The 26334-nt window shown below is 36.7% G+C and overlaps 1 protein-coding gene across 1 annotated transcript in view; it reads right to left on the bottom strand.

Annotated features, from left to right (window-relative positions):
• The window catches only part of CTNNAL1 (catenin alpha like 1), a 59630-nt gene that overhangs the window by 12956 nt on the left and 20340 nt on the right, over positions 1-26334 (bottom strand). The window contains exons 3-11 of the mRNA XM_085220596.1: positions 22095-22282; positions 15086-15205; positions 12482-12571; positions 12012-12182; positions 10950-11150; positions 8224-8310; positions 4962-5120; positions 3206-3298; positions 2746-2896 (exon numbers count right to left, since the gene is read on the bottom strand). Coding sequence (XP_085076722.1) covers positions 2746-2896; positions 3206-3298; positions 4962-5120; positions 8224-8310; positions 10950-11150; positions 12012-12182; positions 12482-12571; positions 15086-15205; positions 22095-22282 — 1260 coding nt within the window. The remainder of the gene's footprint in view (positions 1-2745; positions 2897-3205; positions 3299-4961; positions 5121-8223; positions 8311-10949; positions 11151-12011; positions 12183-12481; positions 12572-15085; positions 15206-22094; positions 22283-26334) is intronic.

Genomic DNA, 26334 nt, shown 5'->3' with positions numbered 1-26334 from the left:
AAGTTTATACAGTGAGAATCTACAGTAATCATAGAAATGCTTGTTTTATTAGATGTGTCCAGCACATTTAGTTACCATTCAAATTTTGCCTCTTAAACTGTATTCTGTACTCTCTAACAAAGCCAAACATTTTGGTGGTACAAAAATACAAGATTTTAAGCAAAGGAGAATAAAATATACATGTACACACACACACACACACACACACACACACACAACCTTCTTACTGTAATTCTTTCATTACATGCCATCACAGTTCTACTATAAATAAAGCACTTTATACTGTCGTCTAAAATAAAGATTTTTTTTACCAACATCAAGACAAATAGCATGAGTTAAAAGAAAATAAAGTCTTATAAAATATTGTGAAACTCCACTTCATTGGAGAGGAGAATGACATTCACAAAACCTTTACAATCTCTTTGCAAATAGATATTTTAGTCTATTTTATTAATTGGGTTATCTGACAAGAGTTACTTCTTGTCAAAGAGTTAATGTCAAGAGAAAATAGTGCTCAATAGGGAAGAAAACTTTGTAGAAGACTGGTGGATATAGTAGATCGAAGTTACTTCTAAGGAGATAACTGACAGTTAATATGCAACAACTCAGATTCATAGGGAGAGCCTTTAGCAGGCTGGGCCATGAGACAAGAAATAGAGAGACAAGCATCCTTCTGGTAACACAAAATGCAATGTAGCTAAAGCAATATAAAGTATACAATGCATGCTTAATATTTTACCTAGAGGAATGTATGAACACTACATGCTGAAGGAATGACTGAAGAAACAAGAGACACTGAGACAGACCCATCTGCCTATACCCAGCAGTCTTCATTGTATTCAGGCCTAAGCATACACTAACAGGCTCAGCAACAACTCCTCATCTTCTTCTCTCTCTTTCAAGCAACAGTATTAGGGAAGCCTTGTGAAATAATGTTCTAAAGAGGCTAGAGAATATCAGTTTGTGGAAAACGTCTTATCTGCTGTTATCAACATTCACAAGAGAGTGGAAAGTTACAAACTACAAGGAGGTGCTGGGAATACACTGTGCCACTTCAACAATTGTTTGTTTTGAAAGCCAAGTGTATGTTTCCCTGTGGCTGCAAGGGTCTTCTCTTGGTAATTACAGTAATACTTACATGCATATAAACATACATATAGAAAGGTTATCAGTCGTTATTGCATAAATGTGAAAAAATAAATAACAGAATAATCAGCCCTGCAAATTCCAAATGGATTACAATATATTAATATTAGTCTAATACTATATTCTTATCACATTCTATAAAATGTAATGTATATTTAGAGAAAATTAATACATCCTTGGCTCCCAAAACAAAAAAGACACTGGAAATAAAAAAGTCTATCAATAGCATCTCTGATTTAGTAGATTATTATGTATTTTATATAACATTCCAGAGCAAGGTGGAAGAAAGAGATAACAATCACATATTTCCTGAATTCCCAATAACATGTGCTACCCATAGTTATTGTAAATCCAGCCTGAATTTCATCACCTTTTTCTTTTACAAGCCTTCAGACTCAGACACACATTCACCTAGCAGCAACCAGCAGCAACAATGTGAGCTATTACTGCCCCGCAGTTTCTTGTTCACTGATCTCACAACAAACTGCCAAAGAAGTGCTTGTGTGATCAAGAATAGAAAGTTAAGCAGCCAAGATAAACTCTAAAAATGATAAAGTTTTCTGTTAATAACAAGTTGAAGTATTATATCATTGATAAAGTGTCATCTAACCTGAAGAAGGATTTACTTTTTCCCCTGTATCTTAGGCACAAAAGCCTGAAGTCCCTGTATTTAACTAAATTTGAACTTCTTAACCTGAGTGATTTTCTTAAAAATACAAGACATTCAGAATTGTTATATCTTACATTCTATCTGTACGCAATTGTACTTTAAAGACTGAAACAAACACACAGCCACAAGATGCATGTCAGGCTACATTTTGGACATCATTTGGAAAAAAAATATTTTTGATAAAAATATTAAAAAAAAAATAGCTTCCATTTATCGAGAGAACCTACAAGTAAACACACATCTGTTTTGCATAATTCCCCTGTTCCCTTCTACATGTTGTACAAATACCAGTAAACTTACCAACCAGAGAAAATATCCCAAGATTGTGCAGAGTCATCAGAGATTCCATCCAGGAGAAAGGACAGCAGTTTAAAAATTAAATAACTACATTCACTACATTGTGAAGTAAATACAACACAAACTGACAGAACAGAATATACATATGTATATGTATTAGCCAGAAAAAAGGAAAATAAAGTAACCATGCCACTCAATTAATGTGCATCTTGACTGTCATTAACTAATATGCCATAGTCAAACCAAAAGGTGGGATGAAAGTCTACATCTCTAACACGTGGGCACCACTGGCAAAGAGCTGTGCCAAATATTTGGAGTACTTGGAAAAGTTCAATTTTACAGGAACTAATCACAGTGCAAGAAGTTAAACATACTTGATTTCACATAAACCAGGCCTTTACATTTCTGGCTATCTTTTCTTTGAAAAAAAAAAAAATCCAATAAGTGCTTCAATTTGACATCTGCACACAACCAATGTATTTGAGTATTACCACTTAGAATTCACACTGCTGTAAGGGATATGGGACCAGTTATTGTGCTGCTCTTAAGAAAGCAGTATTTCTTAAATTACAGCTAAAATTCTTCTTTGGTTAGGAAACTACATTTTTTTTATTTTTATGTAGCATTCTTACCTCTTCTTCCTTCGAACACATCATTGATTTCTCTTAACAACACTGACATGTCACTCAGTTGAGACTCCCAGGCCTCACAGAACACCTCAAGATTTTCTTTTGCAATCTTGCTAGATGGATGTAATGCTAGTGTTTCTGCAGCAGAAATTATCTGGACAGAGAATAAAATATTTGTTAGTGGAAGACATCTTGATAAACAGCACTGCACGTGAATTAACAAATGCATTCATAGGAAAAACACAAAACTTAAACTGTCACTATGAAGTTTTTGTGGCGTTTTCATTTGACACATGCAAGTTTGACGATCTTCCTTGTGAATGCTTTTAGCTAACATCCAACACTGAAATGCAACTATTCTATAGGGTTACTTCAAATAGTTCAACATGATGTCTCCAGAAAGCTCACGCAAGTAATTTTTAGCTATGCCCAGTTGAAGTGACCAGATAAAAGCTGAGCATACCTGTGGGCCAGTGACCTGGAAGGTATCTTCTGCATGTATGCAAGTGATCTCAAGGGGCTCTGTTCCAGAAACATGCCTCAACAAGCGACACATCTAAATACATTTTATTTTTAAATTTAAAGAGAAAAAGAATGATAAATGTATTTTTTCATTAGTAATGTCTTCATGATTAATGAAAAAAGGCACACATGCGTGCCAGCACACGTACAATAAAGTTACTAATAGTCCTATTCAAAACTTACAGGGCACCTCACAGCTTGGTGTTTCTCAGGAAGCATTTAAAATCAGGGAAAAAAAATCCTGGCTTAAAAGGTATAGAAAAAAAAAAAAATCACCCAAAGAAATAAAAATCGTAAATAAATAAAATCATTCCAAAAACAACAATCGCATACATAAATAAGTAAATTAATAAAGCTGAATTTAATCAGATATCTATAGAACTTGGGGAAAACACAGCAGAGATGATGTCATTATAATCAGCTTACTCAGCAAATACCAACTATGTGGAAAATGGAGGCTTTCGTCATCCAGAGATTTTTAGTTATCTTTGTATGATCTTGTTTTTCTCAAACACAGGGAAGAAAGTAAAAGACTGTAGGGGTAGTAAAAGGTAGTCACTTTCTTTTTTTGGTATTAAGTTTAAGAGTGAACTTTGGGCTAAGAATGAACAAAGAATTTCAGATCACAAACAGAATTTAAGACAGAAATAGTATACACTAAACTACCTTGTCTGTTATTGGAAATGCTCTAAGATGCACATATAATCACAGTTACTCCTGGAAACATAACAGTGTCTCACTAAAAGAACACCAATGAATCACTAATACCAACTAGAAACAGGGGGACACTGAAACTGAAATTAAAAATGACCAGAGTTGATTTCTTAGTCTCTGAAGTTCATAAAACTGTCAAGAACTCAAGGATATTGTTTATGTATATTTATATTTCTGGAATAAGTCCTTAGGCACCATTAAAACCCCAGAAATAGCACTAAATATTTCTGATGCAGAAAACTCAACTCTTCTTTGCTTCATCTGCCTCAGCGCTCCATCTCTATCCTAGCAAGACTTGCTCTCACATCACGTGTGTTTCTCCATGCAACTCGATACACCTGCTTAACCCACACATCACAAATACAGCAGGCTGAAAAGCAATCCTCATCGACTTGGAGAGGAACAAAAAAATACATTAAAAAAAACAGACACCTATATCTTAGTCTCCTATTCACATGCACGAACACTGCCATACAAAGCTGTGCGTGTATCAATGCCAAGCATCCATGAAAAAAGAAAAGATTTCCAGTAAACTTCTGACTGACAAAAAAATAACAAGATCATCAAAACAGTTAAGTTCATTGGATTAAGAAACCTAACCTTAAATTCTCTTTGTTCTTAAAATGAGTTCTGGGTTCAGCTATTGCTGGATGCTTACTGCTTCAGTAAAAGGCTATAATCTCTAGCTAAATCTAAACACTACTTTTTCATGAGTATTTCAGCCCTAAATTACGCATGCATATAACACTGAGTCAAACAATGAGTTTAAATTAGACTCAGGAGGAGAACAGACTGTACTGTGGCAACCATTTGCCACAGCAACACACCTGGTTCAGACCATAGCAAGAACAACACAAAATCCAGCAGTATACTAGGAAAAACTAGATTTAAACCAAAACAGGCAAAAGCCTTCCTAAAGAACAGATGAAGATAACCCAGCTATTCATTTTCACCTATTAAAGTCAAAACAATTATGAACTCACCTCAACAAGTTGCTCTTTCTGCTCTGATAGCTTGCAAGTATATTCCGCTACAGCTTCCAGATTTCCTTCTACTCCTGTGATTTTTAATGCTTTGAGAACCATATGATCTGTATGGTATTTCAGCAGATCTGCTGCCAAAGACGTTGCTGCACTGTGGACCTCGAATAGCATTAAAAGAAGGAGAGAGACACTTAAGAAAGAAAGAAACATAGCCAGTACCAAACCAAATCCCTTTGAAGATGCAGCTGTTTTCCAAGAAGCAAAACGTATACTGCTATACCAGACAGCCTAGGGCTTTAATTCTTCAACAATTATTTAAAATACAAAGATAAAATCCACTACACTTAAAAATAGCCCACCCAAAGGTAAAGAGAAACAAAAGAGCAGCTGGGTAGAATCAGGATGTGTGATTATAACACACATGCTTTCTGATGATATCACAGATGGAAAAAACAGGTGCATGAATTTGTGGAGCACCAAGTTCAGCATAAGTACAACATAATAACCACTCTACTTCTCATAAAGAACGTACATGAATAGAACCAGATACACTGTATCTGAATTTATAATGCATTGTTTCCACCAATATAATACATGTTTCCATCACTAAATTGCCAGTGACCCAAAGAAAAGCTTGAAAATAATCTACTGGCTCATTACACAATCTCAGGAAAGTCAGAAGCACCCGTTCTAGAAGAAGCTCGAAGCCAGAACTAGGTTCTGAAGAAGTCTCAAAAACATGCCGCTAACAAACAAGGAGAAATTCCCTGTGAAACATAACCCTAAATCCATTCACATGGAACAACTGAAATTGTGTTCTGAAGGACTCTGCTTGATGAGAGCAACTAGCAACAGCTGCTGCTACTTCTGGTGACTAGTCAGTGGATTTACCTGTATCCTGTAATCAGCTCAATTTTAAAAACATGGGTAAAAACAAACAGAAGCCTGTTTTAGGAATAGGAGAGCTTTCTTACGACTGCTGAGTTTCATAGTGTTACATTTATTTTACTAGATTGAATGGAATGCATAACAAACATGGCTGTTCAAGAAGATGATTTTTTCAAGCTCTTGTAAACATAAAGAGTTTGATAATGTGACCCTCGTGGGCCTTGACTGTGGATGAAAGGGAATGTTTTCTAAAAACATTAGCAGTTTTCTTCCCCTCTGGACTTTGTTTTCTCTCCTTCTAGAAGTATTTCCTATGCAACTCAGAATTAAGAGGTTTTGTTTATTTGATGCATATTTCATATATTTAACTTCTGAAAGGAAAGCAGCTCCAATGAAGAGATATCTGCAAATTGCAATGTTAAAGTAGGAGCAGGTAATTTTCATTTACATATAGAATACAATAGTGATTACCTTTTCATTAGAGATTTTTTTCATCTTGATCTAAAACAGAAAATTATTTAATTCTGTCTCAGAATATCAAGCAGGAAAACAATCTTGAGGAAGGAAGGTACCCCTTGTTTCTTCCATAAAGTGACAGGAGATGGGAAAATACTACTTTTAACATGGCTGTCTATTCTCAGCTACCTAGCCTATTAAAACGTTTTAACTAGTGTCACTAAACATTTGATTTCATAAATAGAGAGCTTGTTTGTTGATACAGTACAGCACCAGAAGTCAAGGACTAACAGGACAGTCTTCAAGCACACTTAAGAACATGGCTATGTGAAGATCACTACAAATTCGGTCACTACAAGGAACAAAGGAAATGACAATACTCTAAATCTGCTTCTACTGATAGCATAAATCCTGTATGTTTTAAGAAGCTTTTACTAAGGAAGCTTTTATTCTCCATGTGTCACAAAAGCAAGGTATACAACACAGCTTGGGGTTGTTTAGAAATCCAAACCCACTCAGTTTGTTCCACAAATTCTAGAACAGCTTACTGCACTTTCACCTCACTTTTAATATGGGACTAAATTGTAGGGCATAGATAACCCAATGTTTTGTACTCCATCTCTGTTGCTGGCTTACAGGAGATAATTTTCTTTTATTGATACCTGACAAAACTATTTAAGTGTAATAAGTATGTAGTCTTTGCACGACATTCATAAATAGAAATCTGTGGGCAGGACATTATGGTAAGATTTACATTTAAAGAGCTGGAAAAAAAAAAAAAGCAAGGATATTAACAGTTTCTCTTACATACTATTTGCCAGATCCTTTAGCTTTATAGTCTCTGTAATTACATATCCACATACTATTTTCACTGAGAACCCTTCCTTCTCATTTGCTACATAGGAATGCCATTACCCCAAATGGATAAAAGCAGCTGAATATCACTCTGGAAAAGCTTTGCTACTGACTTCCTACATAATGGTGACCAAAGAAAAAAAGTTTGTTAAGGAGCAAAGTATACTCCATTTTCCAGGAGCCCAACAGGTAACATGACAGGTAAGAAAATCAGCAGAAAGTGGTTTGTTAGGCAAGTATTTCCAGCTCAGATCTCAGTCTGAGCAAGTAAACCACACCTCTCTATTAATCTTTGCACTGCCCTGTAGCCTAGTATAGAAACCTTCACTGTCCTCAGTGTTCATTTTGCTATCTGTTTAAAGGAATAATAATAGGAAGGACTTTAAGAGATATGTGAATGCTTTACAAATGTTTTGGAAGCTGCCAGAAATCAGTAATTCTGTATTTGGCTCAAATCTGTGGAACAGACAAGGCACCAGTGCTCTCTATTAAGTGAGAGAAGAGGGAGAAGGTAGGATCCTGATTAATAAACACAGTCAATCCCATGTGTCAAATGAGGCAGCTATCCCATATTGCATGTCATGATTTGTGACATCTAGCATGCTTGCATTCAGGAAAAGAGTGATTACAACAAACTGCCAACTGTCCAGAAAAATACCTGAGTATAATGCATAGCCATAACACATTTTTGCTATGCAAATACACACATAGAAATGAACAGCTAAGGTAAGTTTCAGCACATTCTAACAAGAAAAGGTATTTAAAATAGGGACGTGTGCTTCCTCAAGTAAAATTTGGTTACTACATTTAAAGTAACGATTATACTTTCAAATGCATTTTTATTTGATTGCTGTCAGCATTAGCAAAGAGCCTGGATATCCAATAGATTTCTAATTAGTTACAAGAAAGAAGAAAGAATATGATTGCTTACCAGCTCTCTGATGAAACTGTGATTCAGCTTCTCTAGCCTCTTTTGGAATAGGATCCTATTTTACAATTTCATATATGAAAAGTACAAAATGCAAGGTTTCCTTCAGTTTGTGCTTGTTTGAACTGGACTTACCTCTCTTTTAAGCTCATTCATACATTGGCATGTTTTTAAAATGGCAACTTCCAAGTCTTCCATGAGATCCTTTGTCTTCTGGTTTTGCTAGAAGTCAAAGAAAACAACCAGACAAAACATTACACAAAAAACCAGCAGATTCCACCATGACACATTACTTTGTGAAAAGACAGCTTTGTATTTCTAAGAGTAATATTTTCATTTGCATATCCTGTGTAGATTTTGCTTTTAGAATTCCTTGATGGAATCTAAAAATGATACCAATGACAGCTAATTGACTGTTTGGGATCAGCAGGGATTTATTTCTGAGTCATAATGACACCTTCAGAAAGAGGGTTTCTTTATTATTAAGAACTTACACTTTCTGTCTAAACATCTGAAAGTAGATTAACAGTTTAAAAGGTTGTTGTTTTTTTTTTCCTATTTAATGTCAACAACACCCTTTTTAAATAAAGTGGTACCTAAAAAGTTATATAAAATGTTTTTACATTGAATTACAAAAAGTTATCTTCTCTGTAAGACTTTAGATCTTTGTCTAATTTAAACAAATACATTATCTTCATTTTGTTCAATTAGCTTCTAGATGGAGTTCCAAATTTGGGAAAGAAAAAACAAACAAACAAACAAACAAAAAAAAAACCAACACTATCTATGGAATAACCCAAATGTCAAAGGCATACAATGGGAAAAATTGTTCCATAGAAGTAGGTCTGTACCCATCTCCAAAACCTATTGAAAATAATTATCCTAGGTGGGACCATTAAGAAGCCCACAGCTGCAAAGATATGAGCACCTCAAGTATAAATTATGTAGTAACATAAACACAAAGTGTCTGCAGATAAAGACAAGCGCACTCATTTTTTTAAAGGAAAAAAAACACCAAACCAATGTTATCATTTCCTCAGGTATTCTTTAAGTACAGACTGCCTAAAGGTATAATAAAATCACTTTTAACATTTTAACATTCAATACTCACTGGCCTGTCTTTTTTTATTCTTTTACCAATTTACTTAATATGCACACTGTAACTCCTTTTATGTATAATTATTTTCCTTTTCAGTAAACACAACTGAAAAAGAATTTTCTAGTTCAAATAAGCCCACAGGAAAACGTAAAACAGGACACTACTCTATATTGCCTTTGGATTTTATGAGCTTGAATATTTGCAGCAAAGATTTCAGAAATATTTATAACTCAATCAATAGCATTAGATTTTCTGGTGTGTACCAGCTCCTTTGCACTGACACAGAGGAATACAAACTAGCAGGTCAATGATGCTAGCTAGCCTATGATTTAAAGTTGATTTATGTTTCAAGACACTTCTGTTTTAAAATACACTCTTCAATGAAGATTCAGTTACTCTGCTGCTGAAGGGAAGTATAATGGGTGAAAAGGGAGATAATCACGCAATCTAAGAGCTCTACATATCTCTCAATTCATGCATTCCAAGGTATTTTGATTATCAACAATCCCACTTGAATTACATTAAGCTCCTCTGAAAATATTCACCCTCTGACAAAGCTCTAAACAGCAGAGCCACTTCAGCGAGCTGGTAATGTTTCACCTGCTCCCTGAGACTTCAGTCTAGCTAAGCTGCATTATTTATTAGTTTAAATATATAATACACAAGCCCACGTGTGCACACTCAAGCATTTTCACAGCTCATATACACGCATATTTTTGTACTAGGCTCTCATTTCCATCATCTGAAATGCAGCATGTAAAATCTCTAGAAGTGATGAGTTTCTCCAGCAACACAGCTTAGAACTACTCAACCTAAGCAGTTTTAGCTTCTTATAGTTGCTGCATTCTATGCAATAAACATTCTAGGTGTGTCTGCATAACAGTCAGATTTATATTCTCTTCAAACTGTTCCACTAGATTAAGAACAACTGATGGATGCATCTGATCCAAAGAGGAGAAAAGGAAGAAAAATGCTTTCTCAGAAAATAGATTCAGTTTTAATGTAACTTATACACATCTGTCATTCTTTTAGACTGTTGAGATTTCGTGCTATGCATTTCCTCAGGAACAAGACTGAAAGCAAGTCAGTAATAGGAACAGAAATTGCATTTTCCTTTGCTGCTTTTCCTCCCCCTTTAGCATGTGTTTTATATTATCTTCAAGGAACAAGGTTAGGCAAATGACAGAGACAGACTTAATGTGCTTCTTCACAAAAAAGGAAAATTGCCATCACTGAAACTTTTAGAAAAGGCTGAACAAAAATTCCCAGTAAGTCTCTTCTCACTTGTCTTCCCTCCTCTCTAGAAGGCAAAAAAATAGTCAAGTTTTATAATATTTCACTTTTCAATAGTTTAAATGTTTTCAGTATTCTGTTGAAAACAAGAAATACAAGCTGTGGTTACTGCCATGGGATCGAGACAACTGAAGTCTTTGAAGGAACCCATCAAAAGGCCTTGCCGTTCAAGACTGTGTTTTGACACTTCTACTAATCTTCTTATTTCTACTTAGAGCTTCATGAAAACCAGTCCACCTTCAATAGCATAACTTAGGAGTCAATGAATGAGTGAAGCGATATCACTAGGGGAAGGTGAAAACAGTACTGAAGCTAAAAAAGCATAGTTACAAACTCTGGCTTCCTTCATCAGCTAACTTACTCTGAGGAATACACACAAATCTCTCTTTCTAGACCAAAGGATATTTGGCATTAAAAACTTCTTTCCAAAGTAGAGGTGAAAAGATTTACTTTGCTAAAAAGCTCTTACAGCTTGCATCCACACTGAAACCAGCTGCTCTAGTTCCATTTTAGCCTGCTTAGACAGCTCCAAAATGTGTTCTCTGTGCTCATGACTGGTATAGGCAGAATCTGTGAAGTCCTCCGTATGTTCCAGGATAACCTCCAGCATTGTTGAAAGATTCTCTTTTGAGAGAAAATAAAGATTCTCACGAAGACCCTCCACCTTATTCTGAAAAAGAAACACATCAATTCCTTGCAAATGTATTTAGTTTTACAGTTGTAAAGCAGAAGGCAGGTGCATCATTTCACATTTTATTTTTCTCTTCTGTGTTTTTTAGTATTCATGTATTTTCAAAGTAATCCAATAGTTTTCTTGTATCAGACCTCTGGTGTAGGATGTGGGTTTCTTTAAACAAAATTACTGTCCATTTATCAGAACTATCAGCATTGTTTTCCTGCAGTCAATAAGAAGCTTTTCAGTTAAGCAAGCTTCAGAAAATAGCTGTGTATTCAGATTTCGATTGATCTTTACAAGCTTTTCCACAGCCATATGATCAATTTTGAGTGTGTTTTTTTAAATATTCACATTTGATATATTGAGAACGGAGGGAGAGAAATCAAGTGTTACTCAGATTCCAAGAAATAAGATATGGTTGTTAATTCATTGAGCAACAAAACACAATTTCAATTCATAATATTTTCTTTGAATGCCAGTTTGCTCTTTTGAATTTTTGCATGAGTGTTTGTATGCATTTTAAAAATGCTAGCAATTATGAAGCAAGAATTCTTTATCATAAATTTTAAAGAAGTTTGATATCCTGGTACTTTATTCAACATCAAAGGCATTACTCCCTCACAAAAAAACAGGAGGAAATGTGAAATATCAGAAGGCATATCTTGGCAAAAGCAATGAAATTATCACCACCTTCTGATGGATTCTCTTACATTCTGAGACACTTATTCAAGTTACATTGCTGAAAAGATGCTACTCTACCATTTAGAACTTAAAAATAATAATAATTTTTTAAAAAAGATTCTAGTTGGGGGTAATTTATTAAGCTGTAGAAAACAATACTCTTTCCATTCTCACCTTGAATTCTTTGATTCCAGTATATATACTGATAGGAGCCACTTCATTTTCTCCATTTGGTCTAGAGTCAGTTACAATTTCTATTACCTGTTCCAAAGCTAGTCTCATTCGATGAAAAACACCATCTTTGTTTATACGAGCAGATTCGCAGTCTGGATGCCTAAGACAAGTCTTCAAAAGAAAGCAAATTAAGTATTAAGAAGAAGACAAATGCAGGAGTGAGATGAATGCTTCCTGCTGAAGCAAGTCGGAAGAATGTGTTAGAATACAAAACATTCTTCCTGTTAAAACGCTGTTAAATAGAACTCATAGAATTTTTCAGAATGTAAAGATGTTCCTCTACTCATTTTATAACCTTATACCTTTGAGTATGAAGTTTAAAGTGAGGTTGAGAAAGAACAGACAGCTATCCTGCCAGTTGCCATACTCTGATTTATCTAAGTTGTGTAGAAGTGTGAATTCTCACTGACCTTTGAAGCAGTTAACAGCATCATGGTGCACTTCTCAAGAACAGCCCTAGATGCTGCCATTCTGGCCTTTTTCTTCTCATCCTTCAAATCCTAAACAGCAAAAGAAAAATGATTTGAATACTGCATAGTAACTAAAATGTTTACTGCTTATGAGACTGGGAAAAAAAAGACCGTCTTGCAGATGGATGGGTTGTAAGAAAGCTTCTTTATGATGTCTAACAGGTGCTATTTTAAGCTTAGCTCATGATCTAGAACTTGCTTTTCAGAAATATTTTAATTTATGTATTTATTCTTGGCACTACTCAAGTCAGGTTTCAAAGAAGGAAGATGTCAGAGATACAGCATGTGCTAATTGGGTCACTAATTTCTGTATCCTTATCATATAGCATTATTTATAGAGCAGGAAAGGAAGCAAAAAGCACAAGCAAAAAACAAAACCTATGATTAAAAATAGCGTCTGAAGTGGTGGGGAGTGGAAGGCAGAGAAAGAGAACACCGACCTTTCATTGCACTGCAGAGAAGGAAATAGAAAATTAATATTTTATATATTGTTATATTTACCATATACCAATAATAAAGAAGATGTTAATATGCTTAAAAACCCATTCCTCTGTAGAAAGCATTGAATATAGGAATTTTCCAGGAACTCTACACAGTGAGGGATATACTGCAAAACCAAATTTTACCTCCAGAGAAAGTCAGCAAAGGAGAAGAACTTAGAGTCCAAAGTGAGATTGGGGTGGGAGGGAGGTAGAGAGGACAAGATTTTAGACCCTCAGCATAACAAGAGGAAGGACTTGGAAAGCTTAGGATCTTTCCAACACCAGTAAAGATAGCTGAATGCTTTAAGAGTATTATGAAACGAGTAACCAAATGGTACTTCCACTGAAACCAGGTCTAGTTCTCCTCTCTGCCAGTTACCCATGCCTCATACTTCTTACTATAAATGGACACAGCTTTTTCTCAGATCTAGTAACTACTTTTGATCTTATTGCTATTAGGAAGTATAAGCTCCTAATTATACAAGTTTAGAAAATTTAACTCCTAAGCAAAAGTGCACTGATTTGCTGTTTGTACGTCCATTTCTATCAAAATAGTGACATGTATTGTGTATCAAGACTTACTACTCATCCCAAAATATGGAAGGTAGAATGGAAGAAGTTACCATTAGCTGAAAAAGGAACAGTTTACAGGATGGAATTAATACTACATTAAAAAACAGATAAACATACACACAAATAACCAGATAAATCAGGCTATTTTGACATTTTTCAAACAATCTTACTTAACAAGGACAGAAGATCTTGAAGCCTGAGGTGGCCAAGTTTTAAACAATAACTCATTTCAGAGTTCATTTATGCACTGCATTTGGACAAATCCAATCACACTCAAGAGTTTCCAACATACTTATATTAAAGAAAAATATCTTGAGGGATGTTTTCCTCCCAATAAAACCACACAGCAGCCTACACACAGTGTAGCACACTAACCATAACCCTGACAGAATTTTTAAGAATGTTAATGAGGTACTCTTTCCAAAACAATCAAGTAGACAAGGAAAAGGGAGAGTGAAAGCCCAAATAATACTGAAATACAAAAACAGTTGAATAGAGCATCACTTACTAGCAATACAGTTTTCTTTTTTGAAGAAACAACTGCTATGAATTTGAGAAAAAAAATAAAAACGTTCATTTCCAAGCAGGATATCCTTTAGTAACACATAGCTTTTCCAGTCCTGGTTATTTGACATTGAGCAAGTTCTTCACAGATTCAGGACACACAGACAGTAAAAAGAAGTGTTACATGTTTTCAGTAAAATGCTCCAATGTCCTATCTATCTCAGGGATGTTGTGTCAAGTTACAAAAAGCCAATTCTATATGCATGATGTTGGGCAATCTTTTTACATAAATCAAATTCTGAATTTTGCTGAATATTAGGAATGCAATCAGACCCTGGCCCAATTCTGAATGGGGGATTTGATTGCCCAAGGGAAGCAACCAGAGCTCAGAGCAAAGGTCTTAAGCCTCAGCAGATCTTTTATTTACAGGGAAAGTATCATTCAACAGAGAGGTCTTTTTCCCTGATGAAGTGAACAACAAAGATGAGAACAGTCTCTTTGTAATGAGGAAAAAAGTTTTGAACAAAATCTAAAGGAAATATTTCAGAATAATGAAAAAATTTAAGCAGATGCTTTATTGGATGTAGAGATTTCAAGTTTTGAGTTTTCTGAAGCCACTACTCTGTTTTCAAATGTTTCACTATGTGCAAACATCAAATGTTTCTGTCAAGAAATAACAGACAAATTCCCTACCAGAGAAAAAAGCCAGAAAAGCTAAAACCAAACAAATGAAGTTAAAGCATGTCTCAGATAATACACACACAGGACTCTGCAAGATGTACAAGGGAAAATACCCCAACTGAGTTTTAAAAAAGAAGAATGCACTTTGTGTGGAACAAAAAAAAGAAATGTGGGTTTCAGAGACAGAACACCACTATTTTTTGCTTTATAATAGTTAATGATCACAGAAGAACAAAAATCTTCTAATAAATCAGGTGAAAAGTGATACTTAAAGCATCTCTCATAGCCTTTTACTAATACTTACATTTTGCCTGTCTCCAGTTAAATGGGCAAATTCGACCATTTCATTTCCAAACTGGCTGAATATTTGCACAAACTCCTGGAAACTACTGACTTTTTCTAGCTGTTCCATAGTTGCAAGAACCTGAAAGATAAGGGAAAAAACTGCAGATCATCAAGATACCAAACAGAAACCATTATTACTAATTTAGGAATGTTATTATTTGTGAATGCTTCTAAACAATATCATATAAAATGAATGGATTTCATTACAATTTAAGTACTAATAAACCAAAAGCTGGAAATCAAACTTTAAATTATTAATCATGCTTCAGTCAAAATGTATTACTTATTTTGAACACTCAAACACACTTTCTTCACTCTTCTCAATATTAGGAGCAACAGTATTGCAGTATTCAGTTTCCATATTTAGAAAAATATTCCTGCCTATTACTTTTATAAACACAAGTACTTAAAAATTATATGCTAATAATACATATATTATAATTCTCAACTTTAAAGTTCAATTTCAGATGCATTGTTTTCAAAGTCTAAAGCCATGCTTGCACAGTCCAACAAGTGTTTTATGACTGACAACGTGCATGAAAAATGAATTCACAAAAGAAAATTTTAAAAATTTAGAAATGAATTAATACAGCTTTATGTTTCCCGTAACAGCTGAATTTAAAATAGTGGCAATTTTTTATTATTTCTATATAAAGCAAAGTACTAAAGTTGTAACAAGCTCTTACTGAAGGTTTGTAGGAACATGTGAAATCAGCATTTTTGCAAAAATTCAGCGAAAACTATCACACAGGTTATAAATTATTGAAGCTATCTTGCTGAGGGCACTACAGTATGGTTTACAACAGACATTAACACTGGAGTAATTCAGGTTGGATGTATAGTATAGAATCCCACAGTGATCTTTCAAATCCAACTGGCTTCAGAAGGAAAGACAGTTAAAGTAGTTCTTTGTTGTGTCTTAGTCTGAAGATAAGATAGCCCATGGAAGTTTAATGAACTGTACTTAAAAGGGAGAAACTTCAACTCAGTTTTTCATTTCTGTGCCAGAAGAATTTTCCACTCAAGTAAAAAGCAGCCTCCTTTGTGACAAATTTCCCTTTCTCTGCAACCCACAATCTACAGCAAGTGTTCCATGCAATACTAGACTGCATTATCAGTCTGAGAGTACTACATTATGCAGCCAATTCCACAAACACTGCAGAAACAAGAACTTTCATTATTCAGACATTGAATCTTTGTGTGAGCAAGGATGCAAAGAACTTAGAAGGAAGCCACACTACAATGAAGATATGAAAATGGCTGTATAAGAGTAAAAGCAGAAAAGTGAATGTGGGAAAGGAAAAAATAAAGTTAGGGTCCAAATTTTTTATCCAAAAATGAATAAAAATATATAGGTCAATCCAAAAGTAATGCTTCCTATTTATTTCCATGAAAATGACAACAGTTACAAAGAGCACAATAACACCATTTGATAGAGCAAATTCTCAGCTACAAAACGCTATTTTTCAACATAGTCACCAGCACTGGACATGCATTTGCACCAGCAATAAACAAGAATCTGCATGCTGTCTGTGAACGTAAAACACTGCACCAGCAAAGGTGACCCACTGTTACTGAAATGCACCACTCCCTGCCTCACTGTGCTCCCATCCACTGTTTGGTCTCCATAAATGTTCAGCAAGCACCAATGAATGTCAGTGGGAGCCATTTTTTCTGCAGGAGGAATTCAGTGACACACCTTTGCTTCATACACACCTCCATGTCAGACACCATTCTGTCAGACTGCCTCTTTGCAAAATGTAGCAATGTTGGTGGGAAGGTTCAACCTCTACTGCCATACCACCAACACGCACCTCTGACATTGTAGGCCAATGTAATAAAATAGGAGGCATTACTTTCCGAGCAGCTCTCATATAGGAGTAAATATATTTAATCCTTCTTGGTTTAAGCAATTAGAGTATTCCATGAGTATGGTTTTGGTTGCAAGAAGCTTCCATTTCAGTTACCCTAGAGCAAATGTTTCTGTCATGACAAGTCTTGTCAAATAAAAATTTCAGTGAAAGCACACATTCCCATTACTGCTAACAATTGTAGACATTTCAGACATAAGTGATATTCTAAGGAACTACACACAGAAAGAGTATAGATAGCCCTAAATTATCTAAAGCTTATTCAAGATCTTAAAATTCAAAATATCCATTACATCTCCAATTTTTTTTTTCATTATTATTTTAAGATGAAACACACAGATACTAAATAAAATGTGAGGAGTGGTGCTCCTTGGGGGTTTGCATTGGAACACTATTATTTAATGTCTTTGTCAACAACATAGACAATGACACTAAGCAAGTTCGTGGACAATACAGAAGCTATGTGGTATAGTCAACACACTGGAGGACCTTGACAACGCTTGAGAAGCGGGCCCATCTGAATATCATCAAGCTGAACAAGGCCAAGTGCAAGGTGCTCCAGCTGGGTCAGGGCAGTCCCCAAACAGAAATGCAGAAAATGGATTGAGAACAGCTCTGGGAAGGACTTGGGGGTCTTTGTTGATGACAAGCAAATCATGAGCTGGCAGTGTGCACTTGCAGCCCAGACAGCAGAGTGCATCCTGGGCGGCTTCTAAAGAAATGTGGCTAGCAGGTCAAAGGGGATGATCGTCTCTCTCTGCTCCACTCCTGTGAGGCCTAACATGGAGTACTGTTTTCAGCTCTGGGACTCACAGCATAAGACCATGGAGCTGTTGGAGTGGATCCAGAGGAGGACCACCAACATGATCAGAAGGTTGGAGCACCTCCTGTGAAGAAAAGTAGAGGGAGCTGGACTTGTTTAGCCTGGAGAAGAGAAGGCTTCACAGAGATCTCATTGTGGCCTTCTACTGCTTAAAAAGGGGCTACAGAAAAGCTGGAGGGGAACTTTTTCCAAGGGCATATAGTGATAGGTAGTGACTTAGAGCTAATATAGATTTAGATTAGATATAAGGAAGAAATTTTTCACTATGACAGTGGTGAGGCACTGGGACAGGTTACCCAGAGAAGTTGTGGATGTCCCATCCCTGGAAGTGTTCAAAGCCAGGCTGAATGGAACTTTGGGCAACCTGGTCTAGTGGGAGATATCCCTGCCCATGACAAGTGTGTGGAACTAGATGGTCTTTAAAGTTCCTTCCAACCCTACCCATTCTGTAATACTATGAAAATGTACATTTTCAAAATTCAGGGTTAAAGTATGTAACAGAAAGGTCACGTTTCTATTAATAATTAAATTAGAATTTAGTATTTCACAGCTCCTGCTGCTCTATGAATGTCACTCTTCAGACTGAAGTCTTAGGCTGACATCACTTCAGGGCACTTCCATATTTTTATCTAATCTGCACAGGATAGCAACACCCCCGCAGTCACTTCATTACTCATTGTTCTGGTGCTCCTGATTTGATTGGTGACAGTAAGTGGAGCAAGATGTAAACTTACTGATGAGGTGACTAATTCTGATAGAGAATGAAATAAATTGTGAAAGGCTGGAAAGATATGGGCACAGATTTAAGAAATATACATCATCTAAAAAAAGAGATGGTGCAGAGGATGCACAGGCAGGAACAGAATCATCAGGATTATCAAGCAGAGATTGCAATTTTGCAGTATATCACCATTCTAGAAAATCTCAATCAGAGTCTATGAATCATTTTTCTGTCTTTCAGCATTTTTTCACTCAACTACTCTTGATTCATGTGAGGAAGATGATTATGACAAAAAAAAGAAACTGTTCATAAACCTTAAGGTGCAAGTCCACGGGACCTGATGAGATCCATCTAAGAGTTCTGAAGGAAGTGGCAGATGAAGCTGCCAAGCCGTTACTCATCACATTTGAAAGGTTATGGCAGTCTGATGAAGTTTCCACAGACTGGAAAAGGGGAAACATAACCTTCATTTTCAAGAAAAGAAAAAAAGAATATTCAGGGAACTACAGGCCAGCCAGTCTCATTAATGTGCCTGGCAAGATCATGGGAGCAAATCCTCCTGAAGGCCCTGGGAGGCACATGGAAAATAAAGATGAGGTAATTGGTGGTAGCCAATATGGCCAAATACACTCCAAGATGAAAATGCAGCTGAGATGTTTTTGACCAAAAAGCCAGCATCTGCTCCAGCTGACATAAATGATAACTTTCTTTTGCCTCTCTATTCTCTACGCCAAATTATACTACACCATCTCTGATTATTTGTACACACTGCTTAAGAACCTGCCCACATCATCTCACAGTCCATGCCCACAGATCATCTAAAGTAAGATCACACAGTATTTGTGGACACTGGGGGATTTGGTCCAGCCAATAAGGGCTCATAAAAGGCAGCTACTGCTTGACCAACCTAATCTCCTTTTATGATTGAGTGACCTGCCCGGTGGATCAGGGAAAGACTGTTGATGTAGTCTACCAAGGATTCAGCAAAGCTTCTGACAGTCTTCCACAGTATTACCCTGGAGAAGCTGGCAGCTTGTGGCTTAGACAGGTACACACTTTGCTGGATAAAGAACTGGCTGAATGGCTAGGCCCAGAGAGTGGTGGTGAATGGAGTTAAATCCAGCTGGTGACCAGTCATGAATGGTGTTCTTCAGGTGTTTGTAATGGGCCTGTCCTATTTAATATCTTTACTTATGATCTGGATGAGGGGATTGGGTGCAGTAAGTTTGCAGATGACACCAAGTTGGGAGGAAGTGTCAATCTGCCTGGGGATAGGAAGGCTCTAGAGCGGGAATCGCATAGACTGGATTGCTGGGCTGATGCCAATGGGATGAAGTTCAACAAGACCAAACGCTGGGTCCTGCACTTTGGCCACAACATCTCCAGGCAATGCTACAGTCTTAGGGCAGAGCATCCAGAAGATGTGTGGAAGAAATAGACCTGGGGGTGCTGATTAGTGATCAGCTAAACATGAGCCAGCAATGTACCCAGGTGGCCAAGAAGGCCAACAGCATCCTCACATGTATCAGAAATAATGCAGCCAGCAGAAGCAGGGAAGTGATCATCCCCCTGTACTCAGCTCTGAAGAGGCTGCACTTCAAGTACTGTTTTGGACTGTGTTCAGTTTTGGACTCCTCACTACAAGACAGACATTGAGGTCCTGGAGCATGCTCAGAGAAGGGCAAAGAAGCTGGTGAGGGATCTGGAGCACAGCTCTGATGAGGAGCAGGTGAGGGAACTGGGATTGTTTAGTCATGAGAAGAAGAGGAGCAGAGGAGACATTATAGCTCTCTACAACTACCTAAAAGGAGGTTGTGGGGGTTGGCCTCTTCTCCCATGTAACTAACAATAAGACTAGAGGGAATGGCTTCAAATTGTGCCAGGGAAGGTTTGTGCTGGTTATTAGGAAGAGCTTCTTTGAAAGAGTGGCCAGGCGATGGAATGGGCTGCCCAGGGGGGGTAGTGGAGTCACCAGCCCTGGGGATGTTCAAGAAACGTTTAGATACGGTACTACTACTACATATTTAGTGGAGTTATATTGGTGGTAGGTGGATGGTTGGATAGGACGATATTGGAAGTCTTTCCAACCTTGGTGATTCTATTACTCTATGATCTCTCTATCATAATTTCTTAAAGAAAGAACTACCTTGCTATCCATCATACCATGACCTGACACAATTTTCAGAGCATCTTCTCAAATAGTATGCCTGTATAATGCACCAACATTTGTTTGACTTGATCCTAGAGAACTCCTTTACTGGTTCCATAAACAGACACAGACATTCTCAAACTCTTGTAGTATGTATAGAAAGTAGAATGCAGTAATACTCAAAGAAAACCACAAAGACTAGGTGACTACAGCAATCAAAGTAAGACACACTTGCTTTGGAATATGACTTCATTTTATATTTTGTAGTACTTTCAAAATCAAAACTTGTTTCTGCACTTACGCTTATTGTATTCATATCACTATCATATTTGGACATTAGTTGTCTGAATGGCTGCAGACAAAGGGTTCAGGAAAGACAGCAAAAAGAATCAAATACACCGCTCTGCTGCAAGAGAAGACCAGGCTGCAAGTAACAACAGAAAATTAATATTGATGAAACTAACACTAATTTGACCAACCACTGGAAGAAGACAAGGACACTAAGATAGCAAATCAGTACTCCTAAGCCTCAAGCCAGACTGAAGCAAATACTATAGGCAGTGCAGTTTCCAAATCTTGGGCTTGGCTGTCTTGCACCTATAAAGCACAAAATAAAGCCTGTCTGGAAAGTATACTGGGAAGAAAGATAGAAAGCATGAGAAGTCAAAAGAAGAAAGGCTCTACTCCGGACAAGGAGTTAAAAATTAATGACAAAAAAAAAAAAAAAAAAAGAAAGAAAAAACAACTCATCATTCTGAGGCTTACATTTTACAAATGCATTTTTCAATTTATTTTTATTTCAGTACATTGGGCAGTGCGGCAGAAATATCCTATGGTCAAGACAGTACAGTACATGAAGTAGATTTTATTCAAAGTTTAATGGCCTTCATGCACTATTTATATCAGCTAAGCAGTTTTAAGCTAAGTTTCAAGACATAAGCTGAACTGCAGAAAAAACTTTTAATCTGTAAGACCCAGTGAACTACCAGCTGTGCTTTTAACAGCTCTCCTCACAGCTTTTTGTCATAGATAAATTCTGAATGGTATCCTCGTCTTGTTTCTGACAGTAGAAACATCTTCTTTGCCAAGGAGAAACTTTTATTGGCTTTTTAACTGACAGATAAATAAGCAGTAACACAGCTTTCTCTTCAGCATATTAAGTCAACAGACTAATATAGGTCATGTAAAATGTAAAAAGTCATAGAAAATATTATTCCTCTTTATTCATAGCCATCCTGCTTTGGGTATTTGGTATGTAGGCATATGTAAAATATACATTTTTACCTCTTTATTTTGCATTTTCCCCTAGAGATGCAATGAAAATACCACTTCATCTAGTAACGTTCTTTTGCATTAACTGCACATATCAGTTAAACAAAACAAAAAAAAAGAAGCTACAAATACCTTGTTCCTAGAAGTTATTATTTGCTTAATAACTACTCTGTCTGCTAACACCAGCACTTTTGTGACCGAAGAAAGTAACAGCCTTGCAGCTTTTACCACGCCTGTTTTGTCCGTAAAGATCGTTATGTGGCTATCAGATTCGGGATGATCCAAGCTTGCTACATCTGTAAGCTGTGCAATTGTTTCACCTATAGGGAAAAAAAAAAATAATTATCATTTCATACTATTTCATACTACTCTGTGTTATTATTAGTACTTATGAGGCATTCCAGAGCAATCCATGATTCCTTTTTTACTTTGTTTTGCTTCCTTTTGTTGACTGTTGGTGGCACCCTCTCCAAATTGAAATCTGTATGATTCAGTACTGCCCCATACATCCATCTGTATGTAACACTGATTTTCTTAGAGTGGTGTACAAATATTTAGGTGGAAGGGGTGGAGTTACAGAGTTTCAAATGAGAAAACAGTCGTGGAAAATACTCCAATTTTCATAGAAAAAGTCAAATCAATGTCAACACTTGCAGAACCATCCCACTAAGGGAATGGTATGCAGCAAATAAAGAACTACAAATTCTGCTTTCCAAATTTCAATTAGCATTTCCATAATCTGTTGATTTCATATTTTTGTAAAGTTTTCTATCACAAATCATGATTCTGTGAAGTTTAAAGAGATTAAAAAAAAAAAACTGTATAATTTACAGGTGAGAAACATTACAGTGAGACTACTGTGCTTTATGTTTAAAGGAATGCCAAACAGTACATTGTCAGAAGAGAAAAAAGACAATGAAGCACCGATTTTCATTTCACGAGCATCTTTTAGTCAACTATCATTTAATATAATAAAAGTTAAGGAGGGCCATTTGACAACTTTTATCTGTATTGTGATTAAGAAGTTCATAGTTCAATGCAAACAATGAATCTCCTTGTCTGAGAAAATCACAGGACTCCATCCTGCTGAATCTTCTGGTGTACCCTAAGTAATAGTGCAATAGAGGAAAGGCACAGAGCCTTTCCTTACTCCATAGCTGCATAAGGACTGCCAGAAACAGTACTCAAGCAAGCTCTAAAATAAGGCATACTTTTTATTAGCATCCAAGACAAGATGATTAAACCACAGCTCACTTGCAAATCATCCTTGAAGAAAGAACCTAGGACATTTGATTGAGTTCCCTGGGATTCATCTCCAAACCCACAACTAAGATAATACTCCTAAGCGTATTAAATATTCACTTCAAAAATCTGACAGTCAGAGATCCCACGTGAAGAACTTGAGAGTGCATAATGAACCTGAAAATAATTTATAAAAACTCTACACAATGTGAAAAAAAAAATTACAGTCCTTCAAAACATGGTTCCATGTTTTGTAGTATTTATGGCTAAACTTCTCTCATCTGATAGGTATAGTCCCTTGAGCTCTCAAGTTGTCTGAATATGTATTGGCCTATGGCAAGGAGCTTCCAGGTTAGGTTGTAAAAGCAGAAAATAAAAAAAATAGAAGTAAAATGCTTTTCATAACTGAGGAAAAAGATGCACAACATAATTATCCCATTTCTTACTCTAAGTGATTCACCTTCTTGAAGATGAATTACTGAATCATAGGTGAAGCAGAAAGTCATACAAAGAGTAATCAGAGAATGTAGACAGAGCTGCAAAAACTGCCTGCCAAATGCTCTGGGCAGCTCTAAAAACTAGTGACTTCTGACAACAGAACAAACGATTTCTTCTCTGCCTACAGTTCTGCAGCTACTGGAGTAGTAATGGTGACCTGAGAGTAAGCTATGAGGAAAAAAAGTTGTTAGTGTAATATGCTAGGGAACGTAGCTAGGCATACACTTGTCATGTAGAGGTGCCATGACTAAAAGACTGGCAAATTAGGGAAAATTTTCTCACAATGACAGAAAGAAGCAATTGTCACAGCCTCTTCCATGAAGGGTTAACAAGAAAATCTGGGTAGCTATAAGACCAGTTGACCTTACTTCAAGAATATTATTAAAAATCATCCTGGAAGGCCTTACCATATGAAGGATAAGAAAGCAATTGAGAAGAGCAAGCAGACTTGCAAGGGCGAATAGTCACTTAACAACCCAAATACTATAATGATGACACCCTCTCTAGATGTGAAAGTAATGGACGTTGTGTATCTTGGCTCTATCAAGGTCCTCGATGTGACCTCTCATAGTGTTCCTATCACTAAGTCACAAGATATGAACTAGATAAGTGAACAGTTAGGTGGATAGAAAACAGTCCTGATCATGAAGCTCAGTGGTAGTAATCAGTGACATAAAATTTCCCTGGCAGCTGGATACCAGTGGCATCCCTCAGGGACTGACATAAGAGACCGAAAAGGTTCCCTGGCCAATCATGTTCAGCAAGTGTGTGAGCAATACCAAATCACGTGATTGTCTGATGTGCTGGAGCACAGGGTTGAGAGAGAAAGAAGGACTGGCTGGACAAGCAATCCGACAGGAAATTCATGAAATGTACTTGTATGCCTAAAAGGCATATAACTTTGTCCTGTATTTGGACCAGTGCAACACCATACAACAGTACAAACTGTGATCAGCTGCCTTACAAGGAAGGACGTGTAAGGATCCTGGTAGATGATAGGTTGGAGATGGCAAAGAAGTCTAACTGCTTGCCAGGCTGTCAGCAAGAGAGTAACCAGTAGGCTACAGAATTGACTCAGCTCTTATGCTTGGTGCCTGTGAGACAGTATATGGATATCATGCCCTGTTTAGGCCTCCTAGCCAAGAAAAACGTTGACATAGTGGAGCATGTAACAGGAGAGGCTGAATGAAATGAACTTGTTCACTCTCAAAGAGAAGGCCACTGGCAGAGCTCAAGGATGTATACTACTGTCCAATAGGCAGGAATAGAAAAGTTGGGGACAGACTGTTCCCAGAAGTGCATGGTGATAGGACAAGAAACAATGGATGAGATACAAGAAAACGTTTTTTCAAATACATGGGTGGTCAAACATTTCACAGTATACAAGAGAAATTTCAGTGTCTCCATTCTTGAAAACAAATGCAATTTCCAACATGTTATTTTGTGATTCTGTGTATCCATCTCAAAATGCTGCTTTTCAACGTATTTAATTTATTCCTTCTCTGTACTAAAAGGCAAGACAAAAATAGGAGAGAGCTATCACTTCCATTTTACTCCATGTCTTCCTTGAGGGTTATGTAGTCAACTGGCAGTGAGTACTGAAAATGTTATGACGCTAACTCATTCTTGACATGTGTTTTTTCTTCTAAATTAACCAGTCTCTCCTTAGCTTTGGGGAACAAATACCACAGATGGACATCTAAAAACATGATTCTTTGAGTTATATTCCACTACTATACTGTTACTGTAAACACTGACACACTGCAGAAATAATGTTAGGCAGAATCTGCTACATAACCCTCCTCAGCACTTTATGATTCTTTTTAAGTAAATCAAATTACAAGATTTATTACAAGGAAATTGTCATAACAAGTCTGAAACACTTGAGATCACCGATTACACTCTTCACAAGAGTCAGATACAACACATCATCCTTCAAAGCCTTTGCAGGATATGCAATTGATTTAAAGACTCTCTACTTTTCTTAGCAATAGAAATAGTTCTAAATCTTCTAGGGTTGAGATCTATCTTCTATGCCATCCTGGTCTCAGATGGGATGGAACTGACTATCCCTTCAGAGTGTCTGATATGATGCTACATTTTTGTTTTATGAGAAAAACAAGACTGACAACACACAGATGTTTTAGTTGTTGTCGAACAGTGCTTAAGGACAGTTCAGCTTCTCAGCTTCTTGTAGTCCTGCCAGTGATAGGGGTTGAGGAGGCACAAAGAGGCGGGAGTGGACAGGCAAGGGGATATTCCATACCATATGACATTGTGCAAAAATCACCTTGAAACACAGCAGTTGGCTGGCGGAGGAGCCACTGCTTGCAGACTGGCTGGGCAATGGTAGGTGAACAATTGCTTGTTCAAACAACTGTGTGGTGCTTAGCTACCTGTCGGGTTAAACCACAACATACATCTACAACACTTCCCTTTTATTTTTGAGGCATCGTCTAATTTATTGGCTAAAAGGAAGTATTAACATCTCCACAACATCCTGTCCTAACCAGCTAAGGGCTTTCTGCTGCCTAGGCCATCAGAATATGGCACCTCAACACTTCAAAACCAAACAGACATGAGAAATGTGTGCTTTAGCTGCACACAAATTTTCATTACAAAAACTTCGTTT

Source organism: Meleagris gallopavo, chromosome 3 (genome assembly GCF_905368555.1).
Source record: "Meleagris gallopavo chromosome 3, MGAL_WU_HG_1.1, whole genome shotgun sequence".
NCBI classification, from domain to species: Eukaryota; Metazoa; Chordata; class Aves; order Galliformes; family Phasianidae; genus Meleagris; species Meleagris gallopavo.
This window is presented reverse-complemented; position numbering and strand designations above follow the sequence as displayed.